The sequence below is a fragment of the Hemibagrus wyckioides genome, linkage group LG19, assembly GCF_019097595.1.
Source record: "Hemibagrus wyckioides isolate EC202008001 linkage group LG19, SWU_Hwy_1.0, whole genome shotgun sequence".
Taxonomy (NCBI): Eukaryota; Metazoa; Chordata; class Actinopteri; order Siluriformes; family Bagridae; genus Hemibagrus; species Hemibagrus wyckioides.
This window is the reverse complement of record NC_080728.1, coordinates 9797519-9810887: the sequence shown is the minus strand read 5'-3', so window position 1 is coordinate 9810887 and position 13369 is coordinate 9797519. Positions and strand designations below refer to the sequence as shown.

Genomic DNA, 13369 nt, shown 5'->3' with positions numbered 1-13369 from the left:
CTTTATTTCACTGATTAGCTGTGGATGTTGTGATTGACATCAGAGAAAAGACTAAATGTTTAGGAGAATGGGTATTCTAGGTCCAAAGTTGGGAAACTGTGCCATAAGAGAGAAACACTTAAAATTAAACAATTAATGAACTTATTTTACTGTAGATTTGAAAATCTGGAAAAGGGGATCTTATATGGTCAAGGGTCCTTTGAAAACAGAGAGACAAACAAACAAAAAATGTGGACCTCTTTCAGATTTATGTGAGAAAAAGAATCCTATAATAATAATAATAATAATAATAATAATAATAATAATAATAATAATAATAAAACAATATTAATATTAATAATAATAATAATTGTTATTATTATTATTAATATCATTATTATTATTATTATTATTATTATTAATTGTAGTAGTAGTAGTAGTAGTAGTAGTATTTACACTCACATTGTTTAAGGATATTTATTTGATATTTAAGCATGGTATTTGAGTCAAGAATTGTACATCTATTGAGGGTTTTATTATTTATATGTGTATTATTTGGATCAAACCCCATCACCTGACCAGTCAAACAATGTAATAATTTTTTTTTTTTTTAAAAGCATAATAATAAGTATAACTTTATAGTGGAAGTCCTTGCCAGTGCTTCGCTGGACATGTCCATGGTACCCCTGGCTCCCTTATTATGCTTCATTGATACCACAAGGTCCCCAGACCCCACTTTGAGACTGTGGATCAAGACAAAATGTCTTCTTTTTTGGACACAATCTAACCCGATACAATGGGTACAATTCAGTCTAATTAGGAATAAGTACACAACATACTGTATAGTCACCAAAGGATGCACAACTGTTAATTAAACTGTGTCTCCATTTAATAAAACACGTGTTTGGCTTTACTGTCAGAATTTCATGTCATTTCTAGAATACTGTGACCAGACCAGTTTGATACATCAGCCTGCCTTCTATTCTAGGAAAATGTTCACAGTACAAGCTGTAGCATCAGTCTGTATTTAGAGGACTTTGCTTTGTAGCTGCTGTAACACTGTTGTAATTATAACATACTACAACTTACAGCATGACTAATTTTACTCTACAACTAGATTTCAAAGCATGTAGAAAACAAGGAGAAAAAGTGTTTGTGAATATCTCGATCTCTATAAGCCTCCCTAAACTTTCCTGTGTAGGTCCTGATATAGATCAAATATCAAAACAGCAGCTTTACTAAACAGGTGCAGGTATCTGTCCTGTCTTCAGTATTCACTAGCTATAGATTCAGATCTACAGCATCTACTAACAGATTTCCATTATAACAGATTTTCTTTTCTCTGTATAATGAAGCATTACTCTGTCCATGCCAAAAATCACCCTTTTGCTGCACATGTCTGAGTTGAAGTGACATTTTAATTTAGGTCAGAAGTGTCATTTAGGTCAGTATGGTCAGGTACATCCCTTATCATATAAATCTGAATCTCCAAAGCATTTACAAGAAGCAAAGTAAATACTATTTTTTCAACAATTCTTTCATTATTTTTTAACATCCTATATTTTTTATTTAAAAAAAAAAGAAAAAAAAGGAACAGCATTCATTCATTTCAGTCAAACGGGGTGAGAGTAACAGGGAAGCAATACATACAGTCTCCACTCTAATTCATCCCAAAGATATTCTATCAGGTTGACTCTGTGCAGGTCAGTCAAGTTCCTCCACACCAAACTCGTTCATCCATGTCTTTATGGACCTTGCTTTGTGCCCTGGTGTACAGTCATGTTGGAACAGGAAGGGGTCATCACCAAACTGTTCCTACAAAGTTGGGAGCATGAAATTGTCCATAATGTCTTGGTATGCTGAAGCATTAAGAGTTCCTTTCACTGGAACTAAGGGGCCGAACCTAACCCCTGATAAACAACACCTGAATTCAATGATTTGGAGGGGTGTCCCAAAACTTTTGGCAATATATTGTATCTGGTAGCACTATTTTTATTATCCTCTGCTTGATATATCACTTTGCTTGTGTTTCCTCATTAGTAAGCGGCTTTGGATAAAATGTACATTTAAACTCAAAGTAAAGCTAAGAATTATTAGGTAATATTAGGTCTGTAATGCTTACCAGCAAGCTCACAACCAATAAAGCGTGCTTTCTTTTTGTTTGCTTTCATTTAGTCTGACTTGATGTTCATTTTAACAAGCTGTTATTGTGGAATTTGATTTCTAATTCTTTCTTATGTCAACCAAAATGATTGCTTTAATTATATTATATTATAAATAAATAAATAAACAAATAAACAAACACCATTCTTTTATTAGGATCAGTGAATCAAATTTATTCCAGATATAAATATAAAAATAGCTAAAACAACTGTATTGCTGCACAACTACAGCAGTAATCATGACAGTAGGAATGCTGTAAATATAATTTACAGTCACTACCAGACAAAGTTAAGCCTACCGTTAATTATATTTATATTTAATCTACAAATTATTTGTTAACAGTTGTGAATACAAAGCACAGGTCATCAGTAAAATTGATATATTTTATATATTTACCCTAACTAATTTTTACTTTTAATTAATTAATCACCTAAATAATTACTTAATAATAATTATGCATATAATTTATTTATTTCATCTCAGCACTTCCAGCCCTCTAAACATTGTATTTTTATTTGACTTTAACATGCAGCCTCATCTTTGTCACACATCTGTCGATAATCATTCATGGGAAGTACGATCATCCATAGCATCAGTCTTACATTTTCCTCAGTAAATGTTTTCAGAACAGGTTTTAAAAAGAAACTCTTATAAGATTCTTTGCCATGAAGGGAGGAAAAGGAAAATAATAATTAAAAATGTAGTTTAACCCAAACACCAAAGCATATCATTAATAGGTTTTTATTTTTCATTCTCTCATACAAAGTATATGCAACTACCCCAATGTGTCAGGACCCAAACCCTATGACACCCAAATCCTACACAAAATGAACACAAGAGATGATGTGGTGTGACTTTATTTTACTTCACAAATAAATGAAGAAGAAAAAAAAAACATATTTTAAAACGAGACAACGGCCTTTTCTCATTTGAGCAGCAGTGCTTGGGTTCGACGTTTTCCACCGGAATAAAGAGTTGTCCATGTTTGACCGGTACGTAAGTGCAGTTTCTCAAATATGTACAGTAAATACCAAGTGGTGGTCAAAATACGTTCAGAGCCATTACTGACCCCTAGTGGCTGATTTGAGAACTCCAGCAATAGCTCACAGGTCTTGGTGTTCTGTTAAAACATTTTCTGTATTGGAGTATTCAGTGTCCTCAGCAGGTCCTTCCTGACTGTCCTCTGTGGACACAAAAGAGGAAAAATTATTTGGTCAGATTAGCAGTTTCTGATCATATTTCTAGCTTAATTTTCACTTAGAAATTACTGTATCCAAAAGTGCTTTGGATCCAGCTTAGACAATGTCTAGTGTTAAAAGCGCTATACAAATCAATTAAATTGAATTGGATATTTAAAAACTGTCTAGCTACCTACGGTGGCCGAGAAGTGCAAAACAATAACAAATCTGAAAGCAAAATAACAAATACAAAAACAAAATAGAACGACAATTCAGACAAACAGAAAACGTAGGTCTAGTTTGCAAATGGAATTCTTACCGCTGATTGGAGGAGACAGGTCACTCAAGAGCAATAGAAAGTTGATTTGTGTGTATATGAACGCAGCTCTGCTCTTATAGCATTCCTTACATCGTTTTAATCTGGAATAGTTTTGTCTTCGAAAAACATACCTGTGTTCTTTAGGTGTGTTTTTAGACCTCACAAACTTTATGCCATGATACGCTATCAGTATATCCAGAATCACGACATTTGAATGTCTATCCTTAAAGTACCGTTGAATGAATTCCATTTTCCTTGTTATTTTTGATATTTTAAATATATATTTTTGTTATTTTATTAGATTTAAAGTGCAACTATCGAAAAATATGGTTTAAAGTGAACACAGACCTCCAGACATGCACAAGATAAAGTCAGATACACAATTTCTTACTTCTTGTATATCCTGAGTGACAGATGTCTTGTCCAATCAGTACTAAGACTTGGAGTAAGAGTCTGAATTGTTTCAGATTTGTTTATTTGTTTTGCACTTCTCTGCCACCATGAATATCATACATAGAAATAGTTTTTTTCATTTTACACCATTGCCTGTAACCTGCAAGTATTTATCTTTTATCTCTGGATTGAAAACTGAAATGGACTCGGAAACACTACAACCTCAAACACATAGCTATATCTTTAAAGGTTAATTAGAAAAGATACCTGGTTGAGCTTGCTGAACACAAACTCCATCATGCTCCTCAAAGCCTCCTGCACAGCGGCACTTGTAGCTGCCGTTAGTGTTGACGCACTCCTGGTGTTCCTCAGTACACACTGCGTCAGGCAGCTCGCACTCGTCCACGTCTGACAGACAGAAAGAACAAAGTGGTAACAATGAACATTATCAAATCTGTAAAGTACAAGACAAACACTGATAAAGTTAAAGCTGACGTCGGAGCTGGATCTGTACCCGTGCAAGTGCCCTCTTCGTCCTTGTAGCCTTCAGCACAGGCCACGCAGTTCCCAGGTCCTGGCCCTTTGCAGCCTGAGCATCTGCCGTCACACACTGTGGTACAGAAAGGACCCAGGGGAACACAGTGAGTCTACACACATACAAAACTGCATCCAAAGGTGCCAACATTGCTAACAGGAAAATCTTAGCATGCACAGAAAAAAATCTGAATTTTTCTGCAGTGGCATAATTAAATAAACGACAAATCCTACCCTATGCTTTTAAAGTTGCATGAACACAGAGCCCTGCCCTTGTTTTGTTTTAACACAAATTCACCTAGATAAAACTGATGAGAAGTGAAAATAACTACTACCAGAAGCAAATGAGTCTCTCACATCCTGCATGCTTTCCTCATTTAGGCTGACCACTGCTTTAGCTGTAAAAGCTAAGATGTGCAGCTTTCAGTAGAAGAAGAAGAAGAAGCGGAAGCATTTATTTGACACACATACATTACAGCACCGTGAAATTCTTTTCATCGCACATCCTAGCTTGTAAAAAAAAAAAAAGGTAGGGTCAGCCATAATACAGCAATGTGTAGCAGAGAGGGTTAAAGATCTTGCTCAAGGGCCCAACACTGGCGCACCCCTTAAACCCCTGACTGTATGCGCAATAGCAATGGTTTAATCTTAATCTAACAAGGTAACAAAGCTTGCTTGAAGGCCAACAGAAGCTCTCTGGCATTAAGATTCAAGATTTTTTTGGTTTATCTCATACACACTTACATACAATATACAACGTGCAGTGAAATGAAAACCTGAACTCAAAAGAAATTGAATGGGTTTGAATTGAATCTACAAAATGTTTAGTTGTGTTTTGTGTGGTAACAGTAACAGAACAGTGCAGTGTGAAGGGACAGTGGAGTGTAGAGTCACTAAGGATATGTATGGTGGACAGGTCTGTACTGAGGAGTCTGATGGCCACTGTACTAGCACTTGTCATATTGCATTAAAGCAACTGGCAACTTTTTATTTTTTTTTTTTTTTACACCAAGTAATCCCCAACAAATGTACAACCCATAATAAGTAGTGAAGAAGTTTATGCTTACTAACCATTGCAGGAATATGATCCATCAGTGTTCAAGCAGTATTCCTTGTCTTTGCATGGAGGAGGGTCTTTGGAGCACTCGTCAATGTCTGAAACATTGTAGAAGATCGTATTGAGATGCATGTTAGGTCTAGGTCTAAATTCTCCTCTAAATGCGCATGTCTATGCTCACAACAGCCAGGAATGCAAACACATATAGAAAAATACATAACAGAAGAATAAAATGAGGATAACTGCAACAAGGAAATTATTCTCACCAATACATGCTTCTTCCTCATCTTCTTCCCAGCCATCACGGCAGTCATTACAGTCCTTATTAGTGGCTCCAGTGCAGGTTGTGCAAGATGAGTGACACTCTGCAAACACGATCACATCACCATCATAAGCCAGTTCCAGCTGCACCAGCTAAACTCAGGCATGATTATATGTTAAAGCGCTTGAATTGCCAATAGACAAGTAGATTATGCATCCAAGAAAAAAAATCTCAGCCAACCAACCATCAGATGAAGAAAAAAAAAAAGACTTCCTGTTGACTTTCACAAAAGACAAGTGAATTTGCTTAAATGCAACACTTTCAATTTGGTTCAGATCTTTCTTGGTGGTAAAAGAATGGGCTGTCAGTAGGAACTTTATTTTAGAGGGGGATGTTAATTAACATGATCTGATGCTAGACGATATTTCTAGGGGAAACAGTGTTGACACAGTGCACAACATCTGTATGTAAACTTATGTGACTATAGTCTGTATTAATGTATATCATTAGCTAATCAGGCTTTTCATTTAGTTGCCACTTTTCAGCCTAATAAGTTAACTGAAAGTAGATTATATAAATCATAACATAACAGCAGCACTCAGTGGTAAAAGAGTACATCCATGAGCGTGCCTAAGGGAAAGGCAGCTTGCATACGTCTCTTACATCATGTGTTAGATTAGAGTCTGGTTAGCATCTTTATTTTGTTTCAGTATTTTTTTAGCCACAGTTATTTAACTTTTCACTGACTCCATTTTGTGTGTTTCACCGGTGTTTTTCACATAGCAGTCATCCGTGCACACAAATTCTAACACAAATTCATCTGCCTAGTAAAAACTGATATGTAGCACATGCTATAGTTACAGCATTGCAGATCATCTTTAAATATACAGATCACAACTTTCATTCTGTTATTGTTACAGGCCTCTAGCTGGTCCTGATACCTTACAGTTATTATAGAAAACCATAATTATAGCTATATAATTATAGCTAAAACCGTTATTATAGATCATCCATAGCATCAGTTTTAAACCTGCCCTTACAATTTCTTCAGTTAATGTTTCTCCGGCAGTTTTAAAAACAGGTTTTGAAAAGAAACTCTTGAGTATGGGAAGGGAAGGAAACCCAAATCTATATGCAATCTATGCTGCTTACCTTTGCATGAGGAGAAGGTGTCATTCCTCTCCTCACTGAAATATCTCTCAGCACAGTCCAGGCAAAACTCTCCTTCATATCCAGGGTCACATGTGCACTTGCCGCTTCCTCCCCTCGTCCCATCACCGTCACATCTACCGTTTCCATGGCACGGTCTGTCAGATCCTCCTACACAGGCTACATCAAAACAAGTAAATGTAACTTAACAAACAGGATACCTTGAAACAAAGCAGAAGCAATTGTACTGACTTACAGTTACAATCTGGTCCAAATGTTCCTTTAGGGCAGCAGACTTTGATTGTTTCGATACAAAACCATTTGTGTAGATCGGGGTGCTTCGTTTTCCTGCAACCAATTAACATGGAATTACAATGAAACGTTTAGCATACTATGGAGAGTGTACAAATTAAACATGAATTAAACAAATCATGCTGCATGTTATTCAGGAGATGGAGCTCAATTCCTGACCTCTTGAACCACCAAGTCTCAAAGTGCTCCTCATATTCTTCTACCATGTGGTTACACTCAAAACTGCTGCTGTCACACAAACCCTCGAGAATCTCCACCAGCCGAATCTCACTGAAAACACAACGAAAACACAGTCACTCCAGGATGTCACAGTATACACCCCATGTCAACACACAATGTATAGAAATAATGCATGTTCACTCTGTAGAACACACGTGAAAGCCTTCACAATCTTTGCCTGCATGCAGGTCAGCATTTTAAAGGTGCATGCATCAAACCTCACCTGGTCTCATATTTTGACAGCTTCCTTTCTTCCCATGCTGTATTTCCACCACCAAAATTCTTCTTTGTAGTTCTTTCAAAACCCTTACAAAAATGGATATAATGCAATCAGATTATGTAGTGATTAAACTATAGCGGTCACCTTTCGCTCATCCTGAACATCTGCACTTTGGAACCAGATCACACAGGACTTACCTTGTTGAAATTATCAGTTATTTGTTTACAAGTGGAACACAGAGCCCCCAAATCCTTTGCGTTGCCATTGCCAAAGGATAAAACAAAAACAAGACAGAAGAGCAGACTGATCATGTCAGACAGTGGCATGTTTAGAAAAGCTGCCTAACTACCAAACTCCAAAAATCATGATAAAAAAAAAGTTACTACTAAAGAAGAAAAGCAAACAAAGCGGTTAACAGTATCAACTTCCAGTCAACAAGTAGCCTCCATCATCAGGAAACGGTACCCGATAATGGACTACTCTATATACTGATGGATATGCAAAGCTTCACAACTCTCATGCCGGCTACCAGCGCCGCTCCACTTCCGCATTAGTCCCCTTGTTACGATTGTGGCTTCTTCTGATTGGTTGATTCTCCCGATCAGTCAAAGTCTGAGCCAATGGGATGCCGCCACGCGCGGGCCTTCTATTTCAAACCGCGTGTGTGTGTAGGGTAGGATTTGTCCCACTTTATTGTGGATTTTAACACTTACTGCCCACAGGTCTGTTTTAGTAAAATAACACAAAATGTAAAATAATACAAAGCCTTCCTTAGAATGTCCTGGAGGGCTTAGTACGTTTATGTTTAATAACCATTTTCGGGCAATATCGATTGCTCAAGACAAATAAACAAACAACAGTAATAATATATAGATAGATACATGTAATGTAAACATTTCACACACACAGCACAAAGTCTGTATTTTTGTAATTATCTTACATGATGCCAGTTACTGTCACACGTAGGTTTAGGCCATACATTTTACATATCTGTCAATTTTATGAAGCGATTATTTTACATGAATAAAAAACTACAAATCCCATGAACACACACTAACGGTGGGGCTAATACCCGGATGTGAGCCAGAGCTCCGATTTGTCCAGAAGATCAGGCGTTATTCAAGTTACATAGTTCCTGAAATGGACCTAAAGTCTAAAAAAACAAGTCTTTTAGACAAACAAATTCTTACTTATTACTAATCTAAAAATCATGAGAAGTAAAGGCAGATAAGCTTCAAACTTTACTTCCGACTTGATGACGTACATGACTAGCTGGGCCAACCGATTTATGGTGCGCATGCGCAGTTTAACCTGCTCGTCCAGCATGGCGCGGAAGCGAACGATTCCCCAGTTCCTACACTTTATATTATTGATATGTGTCATTTCTGTGCATTTGATCGCGTGCCCTTTTGCCAAAGTCGAAGAGAGTTTTAACCTGCAAGCCATTCATGATATTCTTTATCACAGATTTGATTTAGAAAAGGTAAGGAGCTTGCAACATTGCATTTTATAATTCTAGTATTTCTAGTTTTTATACTGGTTAAGTCATGGAGTAGGCTCTGACTTCACATTAGTTTCTGGAGATCATATGTTAGTTGTTTGATTGACTGAAAGTTATTTGCTAGACTTCATACATTTAGGCCAAAGTTCAGTCACACAACTAAGTCTATATGTATGAGGTCTAGTAAGTTGTAAGTAGTAAGCTGTGTTTTAGGGCATAAATGTGTTCTCTCTCTTCAGTATGATCATCATGACTTCCCTGGTGTGGTTCCTCGCACCTTCCTGGGGCCGTTGTTCATCTCTGTCCTCAGTACACCTATGGCTGCTTTACTCTCCCACCTTGAGGCTCCAAAGTTTTACACACAGATTGTTGGTATGCATGTTATTTCCTACAGAGTGTGTGCGTCCAGTTTTCCAGACTGACATGCGATGGATGTTGTGTTCTTCACAGTGCGTGGTGTTTTGGGGATGTGCGTCTGCCTGAGTCTATGGCACATGCAGAAACAGGTGCGGAGATTGTTTGGATCGCTCGCCTCTGGCCTCTTCTGCCTTATGTGCATGTCACAGTTTCACCTGATGTTTTACAGCACAAGGACTCTGCCGAACGTGTTCGCTCTGCCTATAGGTGTGTGTTTTAACTGGAAGTATGTGTGCATATAATATGAAGTGTATGTGTAGTACAAATTACATGTTTAGATGTGTATTGTTACAGATACAAATGTTTTCATGGGGCTGTAAATGAACCGAATCACCTTTTATTTTACAGTTTTGCTGGCATTCACATCCTGGATGTCTCAGCAGCATGGCCAGTTCATCATGCTCTCTGCTTTGGTTATTATCGTGTTCCGCTCAGAGCTGTGCCTCCTGCTTGGACTCATGTTGCTGCTGTCACTTCTATCCAAGAAGCTCAGTATAAAAAAGTTGCTTTGTTATGCTGTACCAGCTGGCATTTTGTCACTTGGTAAGTGTTGTTTTGAAAGTGTGGGTTTCCCTTGTTGTTTTATGTGAAGGTTTGAAGTAAACCTGGTTGTTGTTGTAGGTTTCACTATCGGTGTTGACTCTGTGTTCTGGAGGAAGCTGCTGTGGCCTGAAGGCCAGGTTCTCTGGTACAACACCATCTTGAACAAAAGCTCTAACTGGGGAATATCCTTTTGCTCAGAACACTGTTCTATGTATATCCCTTAACAAATGCATAAAAAACTTTGCAGTATATAGTTGTGAAATAGTCATGATTTATAATCGCACTATCTGGTGTCACCCAGAAGAGGATGGCTTCCCTTTTGAGTTTGGTTCCTCTTATTGCTTTCTTCCTCATATCATTTCAGGACATTTTTCTTACTTGCTACAGTGACCTCTGCCATTCTCCTTAACAATCTAAATATAAGTTTACAGATGTCATTTTTTTTTTAAAGTAAACAGAATTGTATTAAAGAAGATGCATGCCACATTTTCTAAATAATAACTGCCCACAGGTTATGTAAAATGTTCAGCTGTGTAACAGATCTTGATTAAAAATGACCAGGTCGAATTGTCTGAGAAAACTAATGCAGTCCTGCATTATTTGTATAAGAGCAATCATATAGAGACATGAAACAGTTATCAACAAGTCTACCAGATAATGGGGAAGGTGCAGAGCTGTAGAGCACTTTTTCCTGTTCGCAAAAAGTGCATGATTTAATATGGCAAATGATACTTAATACTTCTCCTAAGCAGTTTGTTTGGTCTATATGTTAAATTATGGGCATTTTATCTTCAGATGAAAGCAGAAATTTAACAAAAAAGTCATTTTATTTATGTTAATATTAATTTGAGAACTTGCAATAGAAAAAAAAGAAAACAAATGGTTGTTATGGCATGATCTAAGTTTAATACCTAATTCTGCCAGATTCTGCTGAAGAAAACTCGGCTAATTTTAGTACATGGTGCGCCCATGTGTCAAATCGTGCTAACTCAGTAATCCATGTATGAAGATTTTACCAAAGCCTATATGTAGTTTTATCATCAGGTCATTAGTCACTACTGCATTTTTCCCTTGCATTTCCTTAACCACATCTTCTCAATAAACCTCACCATTCCTCTGGTATTTCTACTCGGCTGTTCCTCGGGCCCTTGGTGCCAGCATCGTCTTTGTTCCTTTGGGTCTTTTGGACAGGCGGATGCACAGGCTGCTGATTCCGGTCGTAGGCTTCATCCTGCTGTACTCCTTTCTGCCACATAAGGAACTCCGCTTCATTATTTACACATTCCCCATCTTCAACCTAGTGGCAGCTCGTGGCTGTTCCTTTGTGTAAGTGATGACATGACTGGACTGATTATGTGCTGCACTGTAGTAGGACAGATGATAAATTCACATACTTTTACTCGACTAGTTAATTAGCCGAGTATAATATAAATGAATTCATAAAATATATCACCATTGAGGAAGGATTTTTAGTTTTACTTCCTTTTGTTTCAGTTTAAACAACTATCGGAAGTCATGGCTGTATAAAATTGGGTCTGTTGCTGTAATTGGCCATTTTGTGGCTAATGGCGTTTTTTCGGGCGTTTCGTTATATGTTTCACATCACAACTACCCAGGAGGAAAAGCCATGCAGGAGCTGCACACGTTAGTGCCAGCTAATTCAGGTATGTTCATTCTGGTAGCAACAGATAACACCAGAAATGACAAAAATAATAGAAATAACCCAGTACAATGCACAATGAAATTTAGTAACATATACTCTTTTTGGTTCAGAAGTGAACTTGCACATAGATGTTCTTGCTGCACAGACGGGTGTTTCGCGCTTCTTGGAGCTGAACGCTAAGTGGAGGTGAGTGAAGAGACAAAAACACTTATGTATCGTGTATGTTGTGGAAGCAGACAAAGCTCTTTTTTTTTTTTTTATTAAAGCTATGACAAGAGAGAAGATGTGATGCCTACAGACCCACTAATGAAGACGTACTCGCATGTCCTGATGGAGGCAAACGCAACGCTTGTATCACTACTAAGTAGTTCTCACAAACCACTCCTCTACATCCAGGGATATGAACGCTTGGTTGTTGATGCTTTGCAGTTTCCTCCACTCAGGGTGCAATTAAGCAATAAGCTTGTGCTTCTCGAGAGCTTGACACACTCTAGACCTAGCTGACACAGACCTGCAAAGCTTCATGCATTTTGTGTGTAGGAGATTGGAGTTATCTCTCAGATCTTTTTCTCCCCAAATAAAAACAGCAGCAGTGTGTAGGTGTATCTCTGATATTAACTGACTCCCTCTGAAAGCTCCACCTCCTTCCTCTAATCTGAAGTTTAGTAATGTTTTGTTAGGTGCTCGAACTTGATTTTCCCACTTGAGTGTCAGCAGGGTCATATGCTGTCGAATGGAAAATGAGTTCATTAAAAACTTGATAAAGGTTGTACAATTCATCTATGAGAAGAGAAGTATACAATTAAGAGCAGTTTATTACTATATTTATTAAGGATGTAAGTGAAATCTCAGCTGGTATTTTAGGTTTTTGGTTACAAATTGGGTTTGGGAACATTGCTACAAGGGATGATTGATTTGTTTAAAATCTAAACTGTTATTAACTACTTGGTGTATTTTTGTTTTTCCCCCTTCCATGATGCAACACATTATTCCTCTTCAGTGTTGTACTGGTGGATGGTTACTGCCAAAGTTTTCATGCTGGATGTCCAAATATAGTAATAAACTTTATTTTTTAAATAAAGCACCTCCTAGACCGTTGTTCTCAACATTTGGGGCTAAGCAAGCATGATGTTTACTCTGAGACAGTGATGCCACACTGCACCTATTCTCGACTCTCAAGAAAAACTGGTTTGTGTGGGCCTAATGTCTAATTGCCTACCAAGAGCCACCTGGGTTGTGTAACGGCTTGGTCATCTGCTCACCACTTCCCTTTCCAAGAGTGAAAACAAACTGTTACTGGCACATAAAGTTTCCTGTGTGAGAAAAGGAAAGCTCTCACACTTGTTTCATTACATTGAAACCAGATTATAGTTTGTTAAGAAGTTATCTAGTGCTGGAGGAAAAAATCTTTACAAAAAAAAAGGAAAAATAAAACGAGGAAAAAGGGTAAACATTTTATT

At 37.5% G+C, this 13369-nt stretch overlaps 2 protein-coding genes across 2 annotated transcripts; one reads left to right on the top strand and one right to left on the bottom strand.

Annotated features, from left to right (window-relative positions):
• Positions 1-2867: 2867 nt before the first annotated feature.
• On the bottom strand, positions 2868-8338 carry creld2 (cysteine-rich with EGF-like domains 2). The gene is made up of 10 exons (XM_058417591.1): positions 7983-8338; positions 7789-7871; positions 7506-7616; positions 7291-7382; positions 7038-7214; positions 5890-5988; positions 5638-5721; positions 4547-4642; positions 4300-4440; positions 2868-3325 (listed from the first exon to the last, which is right to left on the bottom strand). Exons 1-10 carry the CDS (start codon positions 8109-8111, stop codon positions 3246-3248), a joined length of 1092 nt encoding a protein of 363 aa, XP_058273574.1. The 5' UTR covers positions 8112-8338; the 3' UTR covers positions 2868-3245.
• Positions 8339-9025: 687 nt separating this feature from the next.
• On the top strand, positions 9026-13357 carry alg12 (ALG12 alpha-1,6-mannosyltransferase). The gene is made up of 9 exons (XM_058417590.1): positions 9026-9268; positions 9526-9658; positions 9737-9910; positions 10052-10246; positions 10325-10429; positions 11350-11572; positions 11741-11910; positions 12020-12095; positions 12176-13357. The coding sequence occupies exons 1-9, from the start codon at positions 9041-9043 to the stop codon at positions 12411-12413; spliced, it is 1542 nt and encodes a 513-aa protein (XP_058273573.1). The 5' UTR covers positions 9026-9040; the 3' UTR covers positions 12414-13357.
• The last annotated feature ends 12 nt before the right edge of the window (positions 13358-13369 follow it).

Excerpts from the sequence above, each read along its gene's own strand:
- creld2 (XM_058417591.1), bottom strand. The coding sequence starts at position 8,111 with ATGCCACTGTCTGACATGATCAGTCTGCTCTTCTGTCTTGTTTTTGTT. Across the intron at positions 5,989-7,037 it reads CACCTTCTCCTCATGCAAAG|AGTGTCACTCATCTTGCACA; the intron begins GTAAGCAGCATA and ends TCGTGTTTGCAG. Across the intron at positions 5,722-5,889 it reads TGAGGAAGAAGCATGTATTG|ACATTGACGAGTGCTCCAAA; the intron begins GTGAGAATAATT and ends ACAATGTTTCAG.
- alg12 (XM_058417590.1), top strand. The coding sequence starts at position 9,041 with ATGACGTACATGACTAGCTGGGCCAACCGATTTATGGTGCGCATGCGC. Across the intron at positions 9,911-10,051 it reads CGTGTTCGCTCTGCCTATAG|TTTTGCTGGCATTCACATCC; the intron begins GTGTGTGTTTTA and ends TTTATTTTACAG. Across the intron at positions 12,096-12,175 it reads GAGCTGAACGCTAAGTGGAG|CTATGACAAGAGAGAAGATG; the intron begins GTGAGTGAAGAG and ends TTTTTATTAAAG.